The following is a 26865-nucleotide window of genomic DNA, read 5'->3' on the forward strand; positions in this document are numbered from 1 at the left end:
AAATGGAAATGTATAGGAATCTGAATGATCATTTTAATGTTAACTGTGGATTAGTTAAATAGTTACCCATCTTATTCTCAGATTAATGGAGGTAATGATGTTGGCAATTTAATTGTTTCAGATTGAAAAGTAAATAGTTCTATTCTATTCTATTCTATTCTATTCTATTCTATTCTATTCTATTCTATTCTGCGCATGGGACTTTTACTGTAAAATTTCGCCATAACTCTGCGTCACTCACGTTGCGTCGCAGTTCGCTAAAATATTCGCAGTAAGATGGCGCTGTCTGGAGGGGCGGATAGAGGATCTCACAGCATGGATAAGAGCATAACACTCCCTCCGGATGAAATCTTCCGCAATTTGGAGAACGCCAAGAGGTTCGCTATAGATATAGGTATCATCACAAGCAAACTTCCACTCTTTTTCTGTTCTTGTTCGCAGTAGGCTACAGTCACTTGTGGAGTTTGGACGTGGCAGAGTTTGTTGGGCTGTGCTCAAACCTGTTAGCGCGTGCTGCTAATCTGACAGTTCATTCAATGTATGTGAGAAACACACATCACGTTTATAATGGAGACGTCGAGGCTGTAGATATCAACTGAATAATGTTGATTATAGAAATAAACCCGAACGATGAGATCTGTATTTCTTCTGGACTGCAAAGTGCAATCATCATCATCATCATCATCATTATTATAATTGTCAATAGTTTTTGATGGATTCTAACAGTTACCCCTTGTGTAATGTGTTAATAACAGAATGATGATCGTATACGATAAGGTTAAGTGTATGTAAATATAGAATAAAGAAACGATTTGACCTCATCTTATCTGACAGGTGGCTCTTTGACAAAACTGGCCTATTATTCCACTGTTCAGCACAAAGTCGCCAAAGTCAGGTCATTTGATCATAAAGCGAAGGTAAGCTTGCAGGTAAGATTTTCTAATTTAACCCCATGACATGGGGTCCTTTTGTTTGGAGACAAGGGAGGGAGTATCAGAAATTTGGATGAGAAATTAATAGACTTAAAAAAAAAAAAGTAAAACAAAACAAATATTAATTAATATTAGATTGAATAATATTATATAAATCAGTCATTTATATCAGCCCCTGAAAAGCTTCATTAATCAAGTGTACTAACACACAAGGTCTCTGAGCACTTGCATCTAAAATATACAACATATATCATGAATAAAGAAGAGTAAATGTAAGAATTTTTAAAAAAGAAAATGGAACTGTATAAATGTATGTTTGCATTATGTACTTTTTCAACATAATATTTCAGAGTAAACTGTAAAAGAGAATAGTGGCTGTTAAATGTCTGTTATAGATATGTATGGCTTCAGGGAAGGACCTGTTTTTGTTTCTGGATGTTTTGGGGCTCAGTGCTCTATACCGCTTACTAAAGGGCAGGAGTACATAGATAGTACCAATTATTCTTTTAGTTTTACTGATTGTCTGATTTGGTGACCAAGGATATGCTGACACCGCTGTCCCTTTGTCTAAAAAGGTTTACGTTCATCTCCACTGTTTTAAGTGTGTTCAGCTGCAATAGATAGCTATCACCACTGTCAGTTAAGTTCCTGCTTGATGGTGTAACAAATTAGCTCAAATAGGAGATATTAATAGTTTATCATAACTTGGTGTTGAAAGTAAACTAAACTGACTGTCTACAAATAGGAACCTTGCATTAGATCCCAGTCTATTAAGGTATTGCAGGAGGTAGTGCATTTCATTTTAACTGCACAGGGTTCTAATGGTCATACCTTAGTTGTTGTTTTTTTATTTGCGTATGAGCGACTATTAGAAACCAACAGTACAGCGAATTTGTGACCACCGACAACTTAATCCTTGAACAGGACTTTTAGCATGGCACGTATATGAAAGGGGGAAATTCAGGTAAAAAACTGAGATGAGAAGAGCCAGTGTCTACACATTGCTTTGCAGGGCTGTGCACATACCTCCCTTTTTTAAATATTTTTTTATATATTAAGATTATTTAGTAAGCCTACATAAAAGGAAGAAATGGTCACATCTTCATGGCAAATTCAATAACACAGAATAATAGTCTCAAAAGCTTTAGATTTATTCACTATTAATAACAACCATAATAATAATATAGATAATATAGATATACAGGGTTTCAGGACTGCTTTAGCCCTAAAGGCCTAAGAAAACATGTTTTACTACATTTATACATGTAAAGACGAGCGGAGAGTATAGAATAGGCTACTGTAGATTAAAAAATGAGCTAGATAGCGAGTACGTGCATATTAACAGCCTTTAATTAACCATAATTTAATATTATTACCATAACATGATTAAATGTTAATAAATTAAGTGTATCTGCAGCAATCATAAATCAAAGAAGAAATTTCTTTGAAATGTATCTAAGTGACGAGGATCACTCAGTGTCTCAGTCGCTTTGTGTAAGTTCCAGTACGAAACAGCGCGGGGGTGCACCTGTGCTTACGATTTTCCGATGGTAAAAACAAATTATTGTTGTTGAATTACTTATCGATATATTGTTAACATTTTACAAAAGTTAAACTCAAATGTAGACACATGGTTTTTGTGCAAATTTTCATTTTGTCCGTGACAGTCCGTCATTAAAATGGCGCCGGCGGCATCACATTACATTTTCATCAACATGTTACAAACTAGTTTGTTGTAGCTATATAGGTGCTCAGTTTTTCCTGTTGTAAAATACATTTGGCCAAAATCTCATTTTATAAAAGATGAAATGCTACTGTATGCACAGGCTATTTAAGTGTAGCCTATGTATTGGCTATGACTAGATGGCAAATGCTAGACCTCTCTCTCAGGTCCCACATGTCTTAGTCAGACATCAAATAAATAAAATATGAGCCTTTATAGACATAGTGTTTAGTAATTATTCAAACAAAAAGATCTTTGTTTACCCTTGCAAAACTTCATTCAGCTGCTGTCTGCTTGTGCGGCTGCTGCGGAACTTCAGTTCATTCAGTCAAGATAGAGGAGGCGGAGTTATCAGGTTTAATGACAGTTTGAGGATCGAACAAGATTTACACAAGCTCTTTTTAAGAACTTTCATTGGCTAAATATTTGTATAAATAGACAGACAGACATAAAGGGTGACAAATAGCATTGATTTATTGAAAAAACAAACAAACACCGCCACCAAAAAAAAGGGGCACTTCGGAGTGTAAGGGCAAAAAGGACATGAGCTCTGAACAGGTTGAGCCCTGATTGTTTTTAACAAGTGCACCACCAATCAAATTAAGGATAATGGGTATTTACCATAGGGTATTTACAAAGTAAACATTTCAGACATCATTTCTTTTGGTAATGTCCGAATCGCTCAAAACACAGAATTATCTGAGTTAGCTTGGTTTTTAGGCTCCGAGCCCGCCACTATCAGTACACTTTTATTTTTTAGTGTTTACTCAGGATTTTACGAAAAAAGGTGACTGTTAATAATTAATAGTTATTAATTATAATAATTAATTGCTGATCAAAAGTTTGTGGTAGAAAATAATGAAATACAAAATATTATTTTTATTTTTTTTTAGGTAGTGAAAATAACTTTTGATGCTGACATGGCAATAACAAATAAGAAGATAAACTATATTTTGTGGGCATTATTTATACTATATAACTTTATACTTGGTTTTAACACATGTTAATTAGGAAAAAGTAATGCAAACAAAGACATTTTAGTACTGGTTTCTTGTTGATTGTCTTGTTGAACAAATGCAGAAACATTCACCAGTGTGAACATAATAAAGTAATGATTGCCTAATCAGTAGCTACAGTAGTAGTAACTGTATAGGATTATACACATCCTCAGTATGTGTGAGAATAACCTGACAAGGGATTTACCTATATTAATTTCTCTCTGTAAGTAATCACTAATGGCATAGTTATAAGTGTCTGACTTTATGGATAAGTACACTATCCAAATATATGCTTGTCCATCTGCTATTAGAGTGACGCTTGTCTTGGAATGTCATGTTTTGAAAATAAATCTGGTTATTTTCTAGAATCATGTTGGTTAAAACATATTTGAATCTAGTTGTAATATTATACATATTATATTTAAATTATGGTAGCACTTTACAGTAATATTTTGTATGTAAACATTAGTTACAACAATAATTATACAGTTATAATTATCATTTATAATAAATATAATTATTGTATTATTATTAATTGAAGTCTTAGTCTTGTCATTTTACCTGTGGATGTCATGTCTATTTAATCATGTATTATAATCTTTGATTTTTACTGGTTTCCAGGAAACAGATGGTGACCCTCTTTATGAGATATCTGTACAGGAAGAGATTACTGCCCGTCTTCACTTTATCAAGTTTGAGAATGCTTACATTGAAACCTGTCTGGATTTCATTAAGGACCACTTGGTTAACACAGAAACCAAAGTTATCAAAGCTACTGGTGGAGGGGCGCACAAGTTCAAGGATTTGATTGAGAAAAAGTTAAAGCTAAAGTGAGTAGAATTTTAGAGCTTACTGAGAACAGCAATACAGACATGCTTTGAGTTAAAGGATTTGAATAATCAAGCATTTATTGTGTATTGTTGTAATGGTAGTTGTATATATTTTTTTCTCTTAGAGTGGACAAAGAGGATGAAATGACTTGTCTGATTAAGGGATGCAACTTTGTTCTGAAGAATATCCCCCATGAGGCTTTTGTGTATGCCAGACACGCTGATTCTGAATTCCGGTTCCAGAATACACACCCGGACATCTTCCCATACCTGCTTATAAACATTGGATCTGGAGTCTCAATAGTAAAGGTACATCTTGCACTGGGTCTACATGTCTTTGTGACATTGACACACTACACACACACACACATACACACACACACACACACACACACACACACACACACACACACAGACAGAAATGCTGAGTTTGTGGAGTGTGGACTGTGACTTTCTAAAGGGAGCGTCCATATGTTTTTTTTTTTTTGAAGGTTGAATCAGAGGACAAATTTGAGCGTATTGGTGGCAGCTCTATAGGTGGTGGCACTTTTTGGGGTCTTGGAGCTTTACTCACAAAAACTAAGGTGGTTCATTTTGTGAATTTGTACTAGGAATTTCTGTTTATTCTTTTGTTTATTCTATATTTTTCATGCACTTACTTATTTTGAATTTCCATTCCCATTCTCCGTCTTAGAGGTTTGATGAACTTTTGCAGTTAGCTTCCAAAGGACAACACACAAATGTGGATATGCTTGTTAAAGACATCTATGGAGGTGCTTATGGGTCCCTGGGTTTAACTGGTGACCTCATTGCAAGTAGCTTTGGGAAATCAGCCACCACAGACAAAGGTAAAGTAATGATCATGTGCTTTGATTGTAAAGAGAGGCAGTTTATTGTATGATCTGTTTTCCTCACCCAAGAAGAGTCATTTGACCCTTCACCCAGTTGGCAGTGTTATTATTGCCAAAAGAAGCCAAAGGTCTTTGGTTTCACAAAGGCGTGTATGAGGGAAATATAACAGAGACCTGCAGTGGTCTTTTTGAAGGTCTAAAGTAATACAAAAACAAACAAGAGACCAGCAGAGTGTTTGGCTGGTGAATATGCCACAACATACTTAACATCTTTATTATTACATATGCACTGTTTAGCACCATGTATTTAAATTAATGAATAGTTTACTTGCAGGGTTTTTCCTGCTTTGAAAATATTTTGGCGACCACCAAAATGAATCTTTTTCCCGCCAAAGATTTATTTGATAATTTCATTTGATGATACCTGCCGTTCTGCAGTGCTGATAGCAGGCTTCAGCACCCGCTGATAGCAGGCTTCTTTAAAACTCCTGTGAAGAGCGTCAAAGGTTAATATTTACAACGTGTTTTTGCAGTGTTGAGCTTTGTAGCCAATCCACAGACATGTCTGTTGAGCACGTGAATGCAATGGCCAATCATATGTTTAAGATATTGAAGAATAACAAATTTTAAGAATTTATCTCAAATATGCTTCCATACATAACATCACGGTAAAGAATATTGTATTTAGCTTTTAAGGTTAAGATAATGATTCTGCTCAGCAAAGTTGCAATTCCTGTTTTCTCCTTATTGTCTTTAATGGCTCTTGGAGTCCCAGTTTCACTCAGACTGATGGGATTAGCGTCTATGCAATTTGAATGATAGTGTTATGCTAATTGGGCCTGTTTCTCTTGAGCAAGCCAGATAACCTGCCAAACCGGTTTCGCCTGATAGAATCAACTCCTCCCTACTTTTGTATACTTTGTTTGAATCTGTCTCCACCTCCAGAAGTCCCTCCTCCTAAAATGCATATAAAATTGCAAGGTAAAGTTACTTTAGATTAGACTTGATGAACTACAGACTCGGAAGAATAAATCTCTTCTGCTTATAAGATTCATCTCAAGTCTCCTGGTCTTGCTTCGATGAAGGAGAAAAAGTTTCCAACAATATTTAGAATCTGCTCAACAACGCTTAGAATTATTTTTTGTTCAACGCTAGTTCTGCACGTTGACGAATCCTTTCATTATAATGAAGTATAAATACGATGTCAATAAGAGATTCATTGTACAGCGTAGACAGCTTCATTGATTATAAGGTTTTTTTTGCAAGAGTGCAGCGTTGTGTACCTTGCGTTGTATTTGACAGCTTCAGCGATTATAATCGCAGCGAGTCTTTCTTCGCTTTCTCTATTTTTCATGCTGCTAACTACACATTGTTTCTGGATTGACAAGAATATTCAGGGCTCGACATCAACGCTTGTCCGATTTTGTGGATTTTTTGAAGGGACAAGTGAAAGAGAATTTTACTTGCCCGACCGGACAAGTAGCTGATTACAACGTCAATAACAAAAAGTTATTAAAGTAGGGAATCACTAAAACGAGAGAATGATTATCATTTTATTACATTTATTGTAAGTTACGATCGATAGTGGAAATGTCTATTACTGACGGTAATAAGTTTGCGCTGTTTAGGCTCGTGCAGCCTCTCGAGGAAACAAATGAGCGCAGCACACAAAGAAACTCTGTTAACAACATAGGCTACTGCCGGTAAAAATTCTAAATGTGGAGTATATTTTTAACACATGATAGTTAAGCAACAACTGCTGTTTTCCTGAATACCATCACAATTGAAAATGTGACATTGATTTCATACAACAGTTCAATAAACAGTTATAATTAAGTCACTTCATTTTAGATGCAATATTGACTGTTTTTATACTGTTTCAGCAGCGAAAATAGTTCCAAACAAAGATCACAGCAGAACCATAGCGCATCTCACAGGAACACTCAACGGTATTTTTATTACTGAATGAATCAGTAATTTGAACAAATCGTTTGAATGAATGACTCAATGACTGTCGTCTACCGCCACGTACTGGCGGTTTAGTGTTATGTTTAAATGTATCATTCTTTCCAACATTTCTTATTTGTATATTCAAAAATATTTAATACAATCTAATAACATTATGTAATGCAGTTGTAATGCATATTTTGTGAAAAATTCCATTTTACTTCCGGAATTCGAATGCGCATGCGTCGCGTCTGAACGCGTTGTTGTCTTTGGAGCTCTATCGATTTGATTTATAATTCTTGATCTTTCCCTTTAAACTCACTTACAATGAACATTTTTTACTTTTCCTCACTGAGAAGCACTACTGCTCAAACCTCATAGTTAGCCTACAACGCGGACTGTTGAGCAGACGCGTCTCAAGCCTATTAGTGATCCAACGCTGGATACTCTTATAGGTTACGTCCGTGGATCACGGCTGAACGCGTCTTCTCCACACTCACTTACAAACAAACATGGCGAATTTATCAGATGTAAGTAGTCTACCTCTTGGTGCAGGTGAAGATACATTTGAGCTGCACGCGTTGCAGTCTGAGCTGGAAGCTGTTGAGAAACAGATCCACGACCTTTTAGTGAGACAGGCCGAGCTGATAGACCGGCGGTTAGCTCTTGAAACATCACGCGCCGATGCACACAAATCAGTGATTAACGTTACTAACCCGCTGACTCCGACCTCGTCTACTCCGTGCGTTACTCAGCATTGGTCCCGAGCGCCGAGGTCGCGATCGCGATCAGCCATGGTCTCGTTCACTCCGGCTCCAACACGCCACCACGAAGCAGAGTCCTGCACGGGTCCGATTTTGTAAATCCGCACCTGCCCGTACCCGCAGTGCTTCAAACCGCATCCGACCCGTTATCCGTCAACAGCACCAATTAAAATCCGCACCCGACCCGACCCGCTTAAAATAGAACCGACACCCGACCCGCACCCGAAATAAAATCAGTTTAGCCAATCACATTATAGACACACTTACAAAAATGTTTATTGCCAGGTCATACAGAAGTTATAACGACAATTAACACAAGGACAACTTCAGCCGAAGCTGTCAAAAGGCCGGTAGGCTACATGAAGAACATGGCTAACGTTACCACAAAACTGAGTAACAGACGCGGCTACAACACTATATCTGCCACGCAATTTCGTCTAGCCTACATCTGACCATTTTGGGTTCAAACACTGCACACCACACATACTGAACAGTGTTAAATCTGAAAAATACTGTTCGATAGAACTGCTTGGTTTGTTACCACAGTTATCTGCGTGCTTCCTCAGCGATTAAGTTCCACATTTGCGGCTATCCAACACGAAAATGCATGCAGCAAAGCCTTTCACAATATTGTTTTCTTCAGATAACTCCAAAATTCTCCCACACACTGGACTTGACTTTTGATGACGTATTGTCGACAACTTTACAATCTCCACTAGCTATTCTTTTCTTCAACTCCTCAGCATCCATCTCGACGACTGCAGATCGCGCGCGCGCGGTTATGAGGAATTTTTAAAAGTGAAAGTAGTAGCCTAGGTAACGTTATAGATCCTGGTAGGGCGTGGCGCGTGGGCACAAATAAACTGATGTGGATTTTAAATTATTTTATCAACTTGAAATACAGAAATATATTTGTAGATGTGTTCCTAAAAATATGCATATATTTTATCGTTTGCACTTTTATCGTTTATGCTAAAAATATGCATATATTTTTACGTTTGCACGTGATCGTTTTAAACCCGTGTTTAGACCCGACCCGCACCCGTATCCGACACAGTTGGATATTTTTCACCCGTTTGAGCAAAATTTGCGGGTCACCCGAACCCGTGCAGGACTCTACCACGAAGCCTGGATGGTTCCGCAGCGGAAGACGCGAGTCAGGTCTAGACCAAGACTCTCTCCGCCCCTCCCGGTTTTCGAGTTATCCACACAAAACCGCTTCTCCCCTCTACGCGAAACCGAACGCGATGCTGTGATCATCGGCGATTCCATCGTTCGGCACGTACACGCTACATTAGGTAAAAGTAAGGTGCACAGTCACTGCTTTCCTGGTGCTCGTGTTTCTGAAATTGCTGCTCGCGTTCCCGAGATTCTGAACGATGACGAGCGCGTCGGAACTGTGGTCCTGCACGCGGGAGTGAACGACATCAGGCTGCGCCAGACAGATCTGTGTTAGGCCCTCTATTATTCTCAATATATATGATGCCACTTGGAAATATTATAAGGAAACATGGAATTAGTTTCCATTGTTATGCTGACGACACTCAAATATATATTTCATCACTGCCGGATGAAAATGCTAAATTATCCAAATTGACAGAGTGTGTTAAAGATATAAAAGATTGGATGACGCGTAATTTTCTTTTATTAAATCCAGACAAGACAGAGGTAATACTTATCGGTTCAAAAAAACGGCCACAGAACCTTTCACAATACAACTTTGACATCGTAGGATGTCCTGTTACTTTATCCTCTACAGTAAAAGACCTGGGTGTTATACTCGATTGTAACCTGTCTTTTGAAAATCATATTTCGTATGTTACAAAAACAGCCTTTTTCCACCTTAGAAACATTGCTAAGCTACGTAATATGCTATCAGTTTCTGATGCAGAAAAGTTAGTTCATGCATTCATGACCTCGAGACTAGATTACTGTAATGCTTTATTAGCCGGTTGTCCTGCATCCTCAATAAACAAGCTACAGTTAGTCCAAAATGCAGCTGCTAGAGTTCTTACTAGATCAAGAAAATATGATCATATAACACCGATTTTATCATCACTACATTGGCTACCTATAAAGTTCCGTATTAATTATAAATTATTGCTACTGACTTATAAAGCCCTAAACGGCTTAGCTCCAGTCTATTTAACGGATCTTCTATCGCCCTATAATCCATCGCGCTCTTTAAGATCAATAAATTCGAGGCTTTTGGTCATACCTAGGATATCCAGATCAACCAAAGGAGGGAGAGCATTTTCACATTTGGCTCCGAAACTCTGGAATAGTCTTCCTGATACTGTTCGTTGCTCGGACTCGCTCTCCCAGTTTAAAACTAGATTAAAGACGCATCTTTTCGGCCAGGCATTCATATAATATTGTTAATCTTACAGTTCAAACTACAATCCGGCCTCTAGTTCATAAATGCCAGAGGAGAACTGGCCCCCGACTGAGCCTGGGTTCTCCCAAGGTTTTTTTTTCTCCATTAGGTCACCTGATGGAGTTTTAGGACACCATTAGGTCACTTGATGGAGTTTTTTCGTTTCCTTGCCACTGTTGCCTTTGGCTTGCTCAGTTGGGGATATTTTGGGGATATTTAATTTTATTCTATCAATCAATAAATTCCACTAGAAACAAACCTTGCTGTATTATTTTATTTTAATTTAATACTGTGAAGCTGCTTTGATACAATCTGTATTGTGAAAAGCGCTATACAAATATACTTGATTTGATTTGATATAATGCAGTTCTATGGTCACCACCTCAAAGAGCATGCACAGAGAAGTCCAAATTAAACAATTCCCCATCGTAAGTACACATTGATGGCCTAAGACACGAAACGAGCGGTTTGTGTGAGAAAACGAACAGTATTTATATCGTTTTTACCTCTTGTACACAACCACGTCCAAGCAGACTAAGCCAGAACGCGCGCACACGTCACACACCAGGAAGCGCGCGCGGCCTCAGATCACTTGGACGTGGTAAAAACAATATAAATACTGTTCGTTTTCTCACACAAACCGCTCGTTTCGTGTCTTAGGCCATCAATGTGTACTTACGATGGGGAATTGTTTAATTTGGACATCTCTGTGCATGCTCTTTGAGGTGGTGACCGTAGACCTGCATTATATGACTGACAGACAAGAACGGTTTGACCTAAAAATATCAAAATTGAAACTACTGCGGAAACAAAGACACCTACATCTTCGATGCCCTTGAGGTAAGCTAAAACATACCAAAATTTAATTTCAAAGTGAACTATCCCTTTAATGTCGAGCCCTGATATTTAAATGCGCTATTTGAATCGATTGACAGTGATAACCTTGGAATGGACGGAACAAAACGTTCTGATACTGTATGTCAAATGATCTGTCCATTAAGTCTCGGAGTGTGAATGCAAAATAATAAACCTGCCACTTTTTCTATGTAATGTGTTACTTTGTTGTTCTTTTTATTACTAAATTTTCAAATCAGTCACTCAGTGACTTTTTACATATACATTTACAGATTTTTAAATATAAAATAGTTCTAAGCTCTTTGTTTTATGATCTGTCCTGACAGTAATTATTTTTAATTTCATAAATAAATAGGATAAGTTTATATTACAAACTGTTTCTTTGCATTTATTTTATTTTATTTGTTGTCTGTACTGGGCTTGCAATTCACATGGGTAGGGCACTTTGTACTGTGTGTGTGTGGATGACCGTGTTCGTCCGCCACCACTGACGACCATTTTTGACCCAGGAAAAACCCTGACGTGGCAGTTATAAGATCTCCCTTACTTAGATGGGCATTTTGTGTTTGTATGTATTACTCAAGAGTTCTCCAAAGAAGACATGGCAAAGAGCCTACTGCACATGATAAGCAATGACATTGGACAGCTGGCCTGCCTCTACGCCAAACTGCATAACCTTACCAGAGTCTATTTCGGAGGATTCTTCATTCGAGGACACCCCGTCACCATGCACACCATCACCTATAGCATCAACTTCTTCACTAAGGTCTCCAACCGTTACTTTTTAAATGTTCATCAGCTGTGTAATAACATATCGATAATGATTAAATGGCTTGCTGGAAAACGTGATCAGGTCAAACGTGCCATTCTGACCAAATATTTTGTTTATTTGATCATTGTCCCAGGCAACCATAGCTAGTTTAATGTGTCTCTTATGATTACTCTCTTTTATTTCTAATTGTATAATACAACAATGACTACATGTTATTTCTCACTTTCATGTTCAAGATAGAAATCTCATTATATCCTGCTATGTTTTTCTGTGGATATTTTGGATAAAGAATTGGATTTATTTGTAGGGGGAGGTCCAGGCTTTATTTCTAAGACATGAAGGATATCTTGGTGCTATTGGGGCCTTTTTGAAGGGGGCAGAAGAAGACAGTAAGTTATTGTCATATATACACAACAAAACTGTTTAGTACTTTTGTGTGTAGTTTGTTTTATAGACTTTTTTTTTTTAGACCCTAACCAGTACAGCTGGGGAGAGAACTATGCTGGCAGCTCTGGTCTCATGAGTGTATCTCCAGAGTTAAATCCTGTGCAGCGGGCTCGTAGCGGAACGGTAAGTTGGCACAGAGAAGAGGCCCACTGTAAATTTGCTGCTGCAGTATTTTTATTTTTTTGATAGACAAAGTAGATTGTAGTTGGATTTATATGTTAAGTGCAGTATATTTATAGATTTGGTCAACTGAGATGCATGCTACGTATCCTTCATGACCTATTTTGTGTTCTCCGTAATGTTCTCATTTCATCTCTTTTCTTTTTTTCTTCTCCATCCATCTTCCCCATCTATTCCATAACCTTTTGCCTCAGTTTTCAGTAAGTACTTTTCCATCCAGGATTTTCTTGGAGTTTTCTCTGGATGCTTTTTGCTTTCAAGAAATGCTCAACCTTTAGCTGTTGTGACAATCAGTGGTAGCATTATTATCTAAAAATACAAGAGTCTCGGAAGGTTATTTATCATTATTAATATGCGTGTGCTGCCATGGATATTACTCAGTGTGATGCATTTGGTTTTTATGAGTGCAAACGGTGCACCTTAACAAGTAGTACATAAGAACTCTCTATTTTGTTTGTTTGACAGTTGCTGCTGTGGGAAATGTCATAAAGGTGGCATTTTGATTGCACTGTTAGGACCCGTTCACACAGAACTTGTTTTTGCACTGTTAAAAAAAAAAAAAAAAAATGCTTTCCAACTCAAACATGCATTAGATGGACGTATTTGACCATTGCACCACTTGTCATTGCTGCTTTTTCAGTGTTGCATGCATTTCTGCCATGTTTGAACAGATTGTGTGTCTACATTGTGTGTAAACAACAAGTCTATAAAAAAAAAAATCCACCCACTCCCTTTTTTTATAATTCCCATAAATCATAAACAGTCTCTCCAAAAGAGCAGTTCCACATTTCCCCCTACATTAACGTAAGAGTATGTGGAAGCATGACTGGTGACGATCTGTCCTATTAGCATAGATACCACCCTGATTGAGCCGCAGCAGTCCGCCATTTCTGTTTACTCACTGAAGTAGCTGGTGATATACAATGTCTTACAAATATTCTGTTATTGGATGTACCAATGAACATAAGAGTCTCCATAGACTCTTCAAAATTTCGAATTTCAAATTTAATTTATGAAGGAAATGTGCCGAAGAAAATTGTTAAAGTGTTATGTATTTGCACGAATCTTTTTCGCACAAATCTTTTTTACACCGTGTCACAAGCGAGGGTCAGTTCAACGCTGGATTTGCCCAAAAGTTGTTTCTGAAATCTCTTTTAGTTTAACATGATGGTACATGCTATTCGATGAGTTGAATCAACTTAACTCTAACCACAACTACATAAATGTATCCACTAACCGTTCAGAAACATCAAGTTGCAGTTCATCCAGTTCTAAAAGTTGTAACTTCTTCCTGAGTCTCTCCATCTGTGTCCGACTCTGGTTCGAACATGTGCTGAACACCACTACTGACATTTTGGCTGCATGACATTCTCCAGTTTTGTTGTTGCTGGAGTATCTGAAGCACAAGCTGTAAAGGCTCCGCTCTCTTCTGGAAAGGGAGTTTAAAGAGACACACAAATCGTGTGTTTTTGCTCACCCAAATAGGGGTAAATTTTACAAGCTATAATGAATGACCTGTAGGGTATTTTGAGCTGAAACTTTACAGACACATTCTGGGGACATCAGAGACTTTATATTACATCTTATGAAAAGGGGCATAATAGGTTCCCTTTAATCACTCTTTGGGGTCTATCTGACCCCAATGGACATTTCCTCCATTTTTTAAAAGTGTTACCTTCATCTCAGGGGCATGAAACTCTGTGACTTTTCCTAAATAATCTATCTAAACATGCACAAAAAAACTGGGCTTGATTTGGTTGTTCTAAAGGTGTGTACATTTTTTTTTACCTTTTAAGGTCTTTGGGGTTTTTTTTAAATTTTGTTTGTCAAAAAAATAAAAGTAAATCCATTATAAATCTGAAAATTTCTACAAATAAACCAAGGTATGGTCCTAGAGCATAAATAAAAAGTAGAACGAACTTTCTATCTCATACACACACACACACACACACAAACACACAAATGTATGTGACTGCAACAGAGAGCATTTTTACAGAAATTGGCAAATAAAATAAACAAAACTGGCATAAATCTAAAAAAAAATTCATTTAAATCAAGGTCTGGTCCTAGAGCATAAACATAAAGTGGAACGAACTTTCTATCTCATACACACACACACACATACACAAACACACACATGTATGTCACTGCAACAGATAGCATTTTTATAGAAATTGGCAAATAAATTCAACTAAACTGGCATAAATCTGAAAAATGTCACATATGCAACATGGAACAAGCTTGTTCCCACACACACACACACACACACACACACACACACACACACACACACACACACACATACATTACAGTCATGTCATAGTGGTGACTTGTAATGTTTCTGCAAATGTATGTATAATAATTTGCAAAAGCAGATAATTCAAAATATATCAGAAAACAACAAATTCTAACTCTGACAAAACTACAGATTTTTTATGTATTTCAAAATGTTTAAATAAATATTCACAAAATATATATCATAAAGTTGTGAAAAGTTGAAGCATCAAGAAAAATGAAGCGAAAATGAATGAGTCTCTATCTATGGCCCTCTATTGGATACATGTGGTCATTGCACTTTAATTCCTTACCTATAAGAAATAAAGTTTTTTGACTAACCTGTAGATGGCAGTATTCTATCCCTAACACATAGAGCAATGTCCAAAAACTATTTAGATTTAATTAAGATCATCATTTAAGTGATTTTTTCTTTAAAAAATCATTTTTCATGAGCCAATTTATGGCCTAGTTATGTAATTGTGCAGTAAATAGGTAAAAAACTTCAAAATTTCCACAAAAACACAGCATAAATGTATAGTTGAGAAGTAAATAAAAAAAATGATATATAGTTTTCCATATAAAAAATGTATATTTCCTTATGCAGTCGCTCTTTAAAAGTTCAAAATGACCCCAAAGACCTTAAGTGTTGTCCTTTTTTAGGAGTGATTAAGGGTTAAAGGCCAGAAATAAAATCTGTGGTGAACCCAAGATCAATATATTTTCCTGTTTAATTCTACAAAATAAAGTACATAAGTAATACTCCCTTGTGATTTATTTTAATGCATTTAATTACTTGAGTCTTGAGCAAGTGGCTAAATGGGACTACATAGGTTGTTGAGGCATTAAAGTCGGCATGAAACGGAAGTTGCAATAGTCTTTTCTTCACTGTTGTGACATATCTAAGTGAAATTACTTCCCGATCAAGAAAAAAAATAGGATGGGACTTGATTTTGTCTACCGGGAATTGATTGGGTTGTTATCTTTTGCTATTGCTGCGGTATCATGCGAGTGACAAAAAAAGATTTGTAAATTTTGATTTCATGGTGACTTTAAACATCACACTTAACAGGGAAACTCATTTACTCACTAGTATGCTTTCACAGCCTTGTTGTGTTTTATAATTGTGCTCTTGCAAACTATTCTAACTCAGACTTTCAGCTAAAATGTTTTTTTTTTTTTAAATAAAGACTGAAAGTGTTGTTGGAAGCTGTTATTGTTTTAACCTTTTCTTGGTTTCACCAGCATTTCTGTTGAGGATGTATTGCAGTTCCTTTGCAGATGAATGCACAAATTGCCATTTAGTACATTGTGGGTACTTGCTTACTATTCCTACATTGTCTCCAGTTCGACATGTTGGAGATGGACCGCCTGGAGAGGCAGCTAGTGAACCTTCCCCTTCTGCAGGACCCAACCTCTTATATTCCAGACACAGTGGACTTGACTGAGGATGCTTTGTCTCGGGATTACTGGCTCTTCTGCTTTGAGGATGCATTGGATGGGGTGAGGCTTCGAGGCTAATTTGCTATGTTAACTTCTAAGAAAATAAGTATACAGGTCTCACAACTCAGCCTGAAGGCCAGTAAACTTTACAGCTTATTCTGAACAACAACCACCCAACTGGGATTTTCTGACCGTCATGTAAAGCGACTAACAATGTGTTTAATCTGAAACAATAATTGACCAGTATAGGGAAAAATAGCATAGCTGTGTCCTTCTGTGAACAGTGTCCCTCTATAAGCTTCTATGAAGACATGATTGGTTAGCTGGTTCAGGTGTGTTTGATTAGGGTTGGAGCTAAACTCTGCAGGACAGCGGCTCTCTTGGACCAAACTTGTCTACCCCTGGCTTAGACTTTCAATAGATGGACAAAAAAGAAATTAAAAAAATATCTATATGACACTAAATGCAGCGTTTTTCCCTGTGGTATCGGAAATGGTATTGAATATCGATACTTTTCAAGGTATCGTATCGAAGCTAGAAATTCCAGTATCGTGACAACACGCATGTAATAAATTATGTTTATATATTTGAAAGCATTGAATCACTATCGAATTGCAATTCATTTGATTCCTAGCATTTTAAATAAATAAAAAAGTGAAAGGCGAATGTAACGAGTCATGATGTAACGAGTACATCGGGTGTTATAGGAAGTGTTCCCGGTTCCAACTGACCTAATCTATGCAGCCTAATAATCATTTAACTGATTTGAATAATAGGAATGTATAATTTTCTGTCTATGCCAGGTTAAAGAGATGTGTTTTTAATCTAGATTTAAACTGACAGAGTGTGTCTGCTTCCTGGATAATGTGAGGAAGACTGTTTCAAAGTTTAGATGCTAAATAGGAAAAGGATCTACCGCCAGCAGTCAATTCTGATATTCTTGGTATTATCAACTGGCCAGAATTTTGAGATCATAATATGAAGGACTAGGCTATAATGCGTTAAGAGCTCACTCAAGCACTGGGGAGCTAAACCATTTAGTGCTTTGTAAGTAATCAGCAATATTTAAAAATGTATACAATGTTTAATAGGGAGCCAATGCAGTGTTGACAGAACTGGGCTAATATGGTCATACTTCCTGGTTCTAGTAAGAACTCTAACTGCTTTGTTTTGGACCAGCTGTAGTTTTGTTTATTATGCGTGCAGGGCAATCACCCATAAGAGCATTACAATAATTTAGCCTTGAGTTCATGAACGCATGAACTAACTGTTCTGCATTTTTCATTGAAAGCATATGTCGTAATTTAGATATATTTTTAAGATGGAAGAATGCGGTTTAACAGATGCTAGAAACGTGGCTTTCAAATGAAAGATTGGTATTAAAAAGCAGAACCAGGTTCCTAACCAACAACGAAGACTTGACAGAGCAGCCATCAATTGTTAGACAGTTTTCTAGGTTAGTACATGCAGAGTTTTTTGGTCCAATCATTAGAAACTCTGTTTTTTCGTAATTAAGTAGTAGGAAATTACTAGTCATCCAAATTTTTATATCAGTTATGCATTCCGTTAATTTCTTGAATTGGCAAGTTTCATCGGGGCGCGAAGAGATATACAGCCGAGTATCATCGGCATAACAGTGAAAACTAATCCCATGCTTCCTAATGATATCTCCCAAGGGTAGCATGTACAGAGTGAACAGCAACAGTCCTAGAACTGAGCCTTGTGGTACTCCATACTGAACTTGTGATTGATATGATATCTCTTCTTCATTTACTGCTACAAACTGATAACGGTCAGATAAGTAAGGTTTAAACCATGCTAATGCAATTCCACTAATGCCAACATCATTTTCAAGTCTATTTAAAAGAATGTTGTGGTCAATGGTATCAAATGCAGCACTAAGATCGAGTAACACTAAGATCTAAGATCTAAGTATTCTAATAGAGAGATACAACCACGATCGGATGATAAAAGCAAATCATTTGTAACTCTAATTAGAGCAGTCTCAGTACTATGGTACGGTCTAAATCCTGACTGGAAATCCTCGCAGATTCCATTTCTTTCTAAAAAGGAACATACTGCCTTTTCTAGTATCTTTGACAAAAAGGGTAGATTTGAGATCGGCCTGTAATTGACTAAATCTTTTGGATCAAGTTTGTGTTTTTTTTTTTTTTTTAGTAAGAGGTTTAATAATAGCCAGCTTAAAAGTTTTCGTATATCCTAGTGACAAAGATGAAGAGGATCAATGACCTCTGGAAGCATCTCTTTCAGTAGCTTAGATGGAGTAGGGTCTAACATACATGTTGTTGATTTCGATGATTTAACAAGTTAAGACAATTCTTCCTCTCCTATTGCAACGAATGAAGTGAATTTTTCCTCAGGGACACTACAATGCACTGCCTGATGCGATACTATAGTAGACGGTTGCATTGTTATAATGTTCTCTCCAAAATGATCAATCTTTTAAGTAAAGAAGTTCATAAAGTCATTACTGCTATGCTCTTTGGAAACTTCAGAAGTAGAAGCTTTATTTCTTGTTAATTTAGCCACTGTATCATACAGATACCTAGGGTTGTGTTTGTTTTCTTCTAAGAGAGTTGAAAAATAAGCAGAGCTAGCAATTTTTAAGGCCTTTCTGTACGCAATCGTGCTCTCTCCACGAAATTCGAAAAACATCTAGTTTTGTTTTCTTCCAGAAATCAGTTTTTTGAAATAGGGCTTATTCACATTCTTTCCTACATTTAGATAGGTGGGTAAATGCATTTTTGTCTCAGTGCATGCATTGTTTTAGTTTGACAGGGTCGGCGCTAGCTTAGCTTAGCACAATGAATGGAATCCTTTGTTGCCAGCTAGCATGTCCTGAGTAAAAGTGATAAAAAAAACAACAAAAAAAACACGTAATTACTTCTTGTGGCCTGCGTATTCACAACGAGTACAAATAGCGATGCAGATTAACACTAGGTGATTTCCTAGGCAGATATTGACTTGGGACTATATTAGGGGGAAGCACAGGCGAAGCACAGCTACTTAGGCGAAGCACTGCTACTTGGGCGTAGAGATATCACGCAACACATGAAATCCCACGACTTCCGTCAACATACCGGTGTGAATAGTAGCTGCCTGGCTATTTTCCCAACAGTACATGAATGGCGATGAACATGGCTGATTTTGTGTGAGCCAGAACCATACCTATATGTACAAGAGTTTACAGAAAATGAGTGGAAATAGAACAACAGGAGGAGGAGGTTGCGATCGCTCAACAGCCCGAGGACGTGAGGATGAGAGCCACACGAACTGGTGGTGTGAATGTGGGGGAATATGCCAATCTATGCTGACTGAAATAGAGTGTCTGTGCTATGGCGAGTGGGACAAGTTACTGCCATACTGCGCGTCAGATCAAGATGAGCGTGCCCACAGTTGTGTCACAGCTACCGAGGATTTCACGGCGTTGATCCATCCGGCAGTACTCGATTTTTTTTCCCTGTGTGATAAAGTGAACTGGAAAAAACGCCCCACGCCGAATGGACCAAATGGACAGCTGTCCACAGAGTAAGTGATTATTTTAAACATGACACATGTAAGTTATAGTAAACTGCTTGTAGCCTTCTCTTCATATAGTTATACTAAAACTCCTGAGTCAAAAGAACCAGGCTAACTCGGTGAGAGAAATATAGCTAACTTAGCCCTCAGTCATTTCATTTCACAGGTAACGATAACAGCGATTTTTATTTTAGTTTGGTTGTTCATGCTAAACAGGTTGACTTCAACATGAGGTTATACTAGAGGAGGCTAACGTTATTTGAACCGTAGTCTATATACAGCTTCTCAGCATCTATCTTACAACCGAATAAAGACACAGATTAACATAAGGAAGAGTAATAAAAGACAACTTACATGTGCACTTTGTTCTGCCTGTGCTTTGAAAATAGATGGGATGGGACAGCCGTATGTTTCAGACGTAGTACCGTAGTAACCGTAGTAAAGTAACTTAGTCCTCCGGTTCAAAATGCTCTTCGCAAACACGATACTGTTTGATTTTGTAGAGAGGCGTTGAAGTACAGATCTCCAGAGCAGCTAGCCATTTATTTCTCAGTTCCACATTCGATGGAATTCTGTGAAACATTACATTTGTGTATGTCCTTGTTCTTACAACCTTTTGCTACGCAGGTAATTACCATGTTTGCTGTAACTTCTTTTTTTTGTAAAAAAAACAATCCGAAAGCAAAGACACTCGGTGCAAGTCACGCGTGTTGTTGTTCTTCTTCTGTGTTTTGACTCGTTGCAATGCACACCGGTATGTTGACGGAAGTCGTGGGATTTCATGTGTTGCGTGATATCTCTGCGCCCAAGTAGCAGTGCTTTGCCTAAGTAGCTGTGCTTTGCCTGTGCTTCCCCCTAATATAGTCCCAAGTCAATATCTGCCTAGGAAATCGCCTAGTGTTAATCTGCATTGCTATTTTTACTCGTTGTGAATACGCAGGCCACAAGAAGTAATTACGTTTTTTTTTTTTTTTTTTAAATCACTTTTATTCAGGACATGCTAGCTGGCAACAAAGGATTCCATTCATTGTGCTAAGCTAAGCTAGCACCGACCCTGTCAAACTAAAACAATGCATGCACTGAGACAAAAATGCATTTACCCACCTATCTAAATGTGGGAAAGAAGGTGAATAAGCCCTATTTCAAAAAACGGTGGAGTGTTCCTTTAAGGGCCCGAGTGTGCTCGTTGTACCACGCCATTGGACTATTTTCTTTAAAGGAGCTGTATGTAAGAAATGTATTTCAATTAATCAAAAAATGGCCCTGATATGTCACTAGACATTAAGAAATCATGTTCATTTCAAATACTTATATCACTGACAACAGTAGTCCAGCCAGGATATTGTCATTTAAAAAGTGATAGTTGCAGCCCTCAACTGATGTTGATGTTGTCATGTTGTGTTTTGGCCTGAAGCGCCACCCTCCACCTATCTACCAATCACGAAGTCAGTAGTGTTTCAGCATCCGGGTTGCCAGCTCTGCTCTAATTTAAAGCTCCTTGTAGCAGCCTACGTTCCTGCTGGATCCTGCAGCCTATCTGGCAACCTCGAGTCAGGGGGGAGGGGGGAGGGGATACACTGCTCTACAGTAATTTGAAAGTGATTGCAGTACCAGTTTTGGCCACAATCTTACATACGGCTCCTTTAATCTTCTTTAAGCGCAAAGGAGCAACTGTCTCTAAAGTGCCTTAAAGGAACACTTCGACTTTTTGGGACTTTAGCTTATTCACCTTCTCCCCCAGAGTTAGATAAGTCCATACATACCTTTTTCATCTACGTGCGTGCTGTAACTCTGTCTGATGCACCCACCGCTAGCCTAGCTTAGCACAAAGACTGGAGGTAAACGGCTACAGCTAGCCTACTGCTCCCAATAAGAGACAAAATAACGCCAACATTTTCCTATTTACATGTTGTAATTTGTACGAATTAATTTGTAATTCGGGGCTTCTCAGGCGCTGCGAGCAAATCAATCCGCCCAAGTTAGCAGTGCTTTGCCTTCTGAGAATATGTGACCATGTTATTTGTACTACACGCTGTGACTATACAAATCACAACATGTAAATAGGAAAATGTTGGCGTTATGTTGTCACTTATTGGGAGCAGTCGGGTCAATTTTTTATTTTTTTATATTTTTTTTTACAGATTGGGCTTTGGTCGGACTCGGGCTCATTTAGCTTTTCCCCTTTCATCGTGCCCATAATATATGTGCAGAGCGCAGGCTACTGTATGTAATATTGTTATATTGATAGGCTAATATTATAAATATGCAACGCAATATGCGATCACGCGAGTAACGCGACGCGCGTGCATTAGGTGACAGTTGACCATTCAGATCATCAGGGAGAAGTTGGAGCGTAAGGAGTCACTAAAAGTTCCCAATACTTCAGGAAAAGCTGCATTTTGAAAGAGTTTTGATTTGATTACCGAGCCTGAAGCCTTCAACAGTGGATGCTATTCTTTTTCTTCACAACGATCACAAATAAACAGTGAATGAACCTACTCAGTTCAACGGATTTTTTTTTTCTTTATTATAATTTTATTATTATTTAACGTTAGCCAGTTGGCGAAGAGTTCTTTGAAACCTTGTTCTTCAGTAAAGTTACTTCACATCAAAAAAAGGTAGGCCATAAATCTTTATTTACTGCTGGATCACATTTGGCTATATAATATTCTCTGCAATGCATGCTTATGCTTCTCTTTAATGGACAGTCTGTATTAATATTTGTGGGCATAATTGTCGGTGGTGGTAGTTATGTTTGAGGCCTATAATAAAATTTTACCTAGTAGCGTGTGTGTGTATGTGTGTGCGTCTAGCAGAGACAGCGCACATCAGAGAGCGCGCGTCAGAGAGAGCTCAAAGTGATATTGATGTTGGTCTCGGGTTGGGTTCGGGCTGAAAAATTGCAGGCGGGCTGGGGCCGGATTAGGGCTTGAACACCACGGGCCAGGTCTCGGTTAGGGCTGGATGTTTTGCCCCGTGCAGGGCTCTAGGCAGTATGCTAGCTGTAGCCGTTTACCTCCAGTCTTTGTGCTAAGCTAGGCTATTGGTGGGTGCGTCAGACAGAGTTACGGCACGCACGGAGATGAAAAAGGTATGTATGGACTTACCTAACTCTGGGGTATAAGGTCAAAGTCCCAAAAAGTCGAAGTGTTCCTTTAAAAGAAAGTCAAAAGTTTCTGTCGCAATATCGAGTTCTTTTAAGCTATCTGGGATGCTGAGGAGATGAAACTGATCAGGAATATCATTAATAAAGCAATCTTTAGTGGCAGAAGTGATAGTTCTAACATATTTGTACCATGGAGTCGGCTTTGCAACCTTGGCTAAAAGGAGTATACTCGAGACTAGATAACGATCTGAGATGTCATTGCTCTGCTGCAGAATTTCAACGGCATCAACATTGATTCCATGTGACAATTTTAGATTTAAAGTATGATTATGACAATGAGTGGGTCCTGACACGTGTTGTCTAACTCCAATAGAGTTCAGAATGTCTCTAAATGCCAATCCCAATACGTCTTTTTCGTTATCTACATGTATATTAAAATCACCAATATACATGTAGATAACGAAAAAGATGCATTGGGATTGGCATTTAGAGACATTCTGAACTCTATTGGAGTTAGACAACACGTGTCAGGACCCACTCATTGTCATAATCATATTTTAGATCTAAAATTGTCAGGTCACATAAAAAATCAGCAAATTCTTTGATAAAGTCTGTATGGGGCCCTGGTGGCCTGTATACAGTAGCTAGCACACAAATTTCAAAGGGGGATTTATCATTTACAGATAGTGTTACATTAAGCACCAACACTTCAAAAGAATTATATTTGAAAGTAGACTTCTCAGTAATTCTGAAGATATTACTATGAATTACAGCAACACCTCCCCCTTTTCCTTTCAGACATGGCTTGTTTTTATAACAGTAATCTTGGGGGGTGGACTCATTTAAAGTAATGTAATCATCTGGTTTTAGCCAGGTTTCTGTCAAACACAGCACATCTAGATTATAATCTGTAATCATATCATTAATAATTTTGAAGTAAGGGATTGAATATTCAGCAACCAGAGCTTTATCATTTGTTCATCTCTATTAGATCTATTTTTTATTTGTTGAACATCAATTAAATTTTTACCCTTAAATAGGTTTGGGAGTTTTTTGTATTTCCTAGTTCGGGGAACAGACACAGTCTCTATATGATGATATCTAGGTGAAAGAGTCTCTGTGTGATTGGATTTATCTGACCTCTGTGACATTAGACAGCTAGCAGACGGTCTGTTTAGCCAGTCTGTCTGCTTCCTGACCTGGGCCCCAGAATTACATAGTCAAGGATCAGCTCTGTGTGCCATATTACTAGACAGAAGAGCAGCACCATCCCAGGAGGGATGAATACCATCTCTTTTCAACAGGTCAGGTCTGCCCCAAAAACTTTTCCAATTGTCTATGAACTCTATATAATTTTGCGGACACCACTTAGACAGCCTGCCATTGTGAGTGAGGACAGTCTACTTACTATCTCATCACTCCGGCGAACAGGAATGGGGCATGTAAAGGGAACTGTAGTGTATTGAGTTGTATGTAAACTCAGGAATAAGCACTGTTTGGCCACTCTAGAGATTAACTCTGGGTTAGTTTTTGGTTGGCAAGTTCATTGTCCAAAAGACCTGTGTTCACAGAGTTTGGTAATTCATATTGTGCAGTAAACCAAAAGAACACCGTTGTCCCGACTCTTTTTTGTGTTGTTTGAACGGTATCAAAACACAGCTGGAACCACTGACAGTGAAAACACTTCACATGTGCTCTCAATCATAACCGCTACTGAATATCTGGCGGTGCCGCCGGCTTTGGCCCTTCATCGCTGCTCGCAGCTATATTTTTATATATATATATATATATATATATATATATATATATATATATATATATATATATATATATATATATATATATATATATTTAATGTATTTTTATAATGTTGAAAAAGTTTGGTGTGAATAAAATAAACCACTTAGGAGGAGTAACTAAAAACTCAGAGTCTGACATATCCAAAATATCCACATTCAACCCAAAATATCTGATTTCCTGTTGCTCGGAGCTAATGACTGTAAATTAGAAAGTTGTCCGGCTCGATGAGCCCAATATGCGTACTGATTTTTGTAACTGTGGGTAAAAGTAACCCCCCCACTTTTGTCAAAAGCATTTTGAAAGTGACACACTTCCTGCTACCAGTTGGTGGCGCTATAACTTTGACTCACAATAGTTACATCCATCTGACCGGCCTCTTACCACGAACACACTGCTGAAGTTTCATCAAGATCAGTTAACGTATGCAGAAGTTATATTACTTCGTGTTTCTCTTTTCTCGCCATAAATTTGTTTCCTCGCCACGGCCAAACCGTTCGAGATATCAAAAATCCATCCGGAATTTATCATCCTCAATGTCTTGACTTCATGCTGACCGAGTTTGGAGGCGAGTGGATGAATTCTCTAGGAGGAGTACATCAAATTCCACAGCATGCGTTTTTCAAACAACCCATAATAGCCGACTTCCTGTTGGGCGGAGCTAATAACTTGTGCGGAAGTTGTTCGGCCCGATGAGATCTATATGTGTACCGAGTTTCATATTAATTCATGCAAGCGTGTTTGATATATGGACCAAGTTTTTAGACCGTGTCCAAGGGGGCGCTGTTGAGCCCCCCTGCCACACCCGGGTACCAGCTTCAGCCCGGCCCTGATGACCGTGGGTTCTGACCTGTGTGGAACGTTTCAAGAGTTTTTGAGCACGTTAAGGGCCCCAAAAGCCCCTGAAACCTTGAAGAACAAAGATTAAATGGAATAGACAAATCCCCCCCCCCCCCCCCGACACACACACACAGACACACAGAGAGAGAGAGAAAATTCTCCAGAAAATCCACATTCAAACCAAAATATCTGACTTCCTGTGGGTCTGAGGTAATGACTGTAAATTAGAAAGGTGTCCTGCTTGATGAGAACAATACACCTACCAAGTTTTGTGATTCTAGGAAAAACTAAGCCCCCATTTTTGACTAAAGGTGGCGCTACTGAGCCATTCCACCACGCCCATTTCTGAAACTTTGCACATGTCTACTGTATAATAAATGTGATGTGTCTGTCGAGTTTCATGCATTTTCAAGCATTTGAAGAGTCTCAAAAGCATCCGAAAAGAATATTAAAGTTTGATGCGTTGCCACGGCAACAGTATCTAAGATATCAATAATCCTTTCACAGGTCTACATCTGCCGTGTGTCTACATTATACACATAAAGTTTTAAGCAAATCGGGTAAAAATAAGAAAGTGATTTCAAAGCATTTTGAAAGTGACACACTTCCTGTTGCCAGTTGGTGGTGCTATAACTTTGACTCACAAAGGTCACATCCATGTGATCGGCCTCTTACAACGAACACACTGCTGAAGTTTCAGCAAGATCAGATAATGTATGCAGAAGTTATAACACACTTCCTGTGTCCCATTATTCGCCATAAATTCGTTTCCTCGCCACGGCCAAACCGTTCGAGATATCAAAAATCTGTTCGCAAGAATTCATCCTCAATGTCTTGACTTCATTCACACCGAGTTTGGCGGCGATCGGATGAATTCCCTAGGAGGAGTATTTCACATTCCATTGTATGCGTTTTCCAAACAACGTATAATAACCGACTTCCTGTTGGGCTTTTGTAAAACTTAGAGCACGAAAGTTGTGCGGCCCGATGAGATCTATATGTGTACTGAGTTTCATATTATTACATGCAAGCGTGTTTGATATATGGACCAAGATTTCGGACCCCATTCCAGGGGGCGCTGTCGAGCTGTCGAGCCCCCTGGAATGTCGAGCCCCCCTGCCACGCCCGGGTACCAGCTTCGGTCCGGCCCTGATGGCCGCGGGTTCTGACCTGTGTGCAAAGTTTCAAG

General features: G+C 38.3%; 1 protein-coding gene across 6 annotated transcripts in view; it reads left to right on the top strand.

Moving 5' to 3' along the window:
* Nucleotides 1-249: 249 nt before the first annotated feature.
* The window catches only part of pank4 (pantothenate kinase 4 (inactive)), a 40572-nt gene continuing 13956 nt past the window's right edge, over nt 250-26865 (top strand). For 2 of the 6 annotated variants that reach the window (XM_084100928.1, XM_084100929.1), the window contains exons 1-10: nt 250-377; nt 835-917; nt 4275-4483; nt 4609-4792; nt 4975-5067; nt 5178-5331; nt 11862-12043; nt 12357-12438; nt 12519-12619; nt 16298-16453. In XM_084100928.1, the coding sequence (XP_083957054.1) occupies nt 344-377; nt 835-917; nt 4275-4483; nt 4609-4792; nt 4975-5067; nt 5178-5331; nt 11862-12043; nt 12357-12438; nt 12519-12619; nt 16298-16453 (1278 nt within the window). In that variant the 5' untranslated portion in view covers nt 250-343. Of the gene's footprint in view, nt 395-834; nt 930-4274; nt 4484-4608; nt 4793-4974; nt 5068-5177; nt 5332-11861; nt 12044-12356; nt 12439-12518; nt 12620-16297; nt 16454-26865 lie in introns of all 6 variants that reach the window. The other 4 variants (XM_084100925.1, XM_084100924.1, XM_084100926.1 and 1 more) reach the window with 4 other exon arrangements.

The sequence above is a fragment of the Abramis brama genome (assembly GCF_963993115.1).
Source record: "Abramis brama genome assembly, chromosome: 23".
Classification (NCBI taxonomy): Eukaryota; Metazoa; Chordata; class Actinopteri; order Cypriniformes; family Leuciscidae; genus Abramis; species Abramis brama.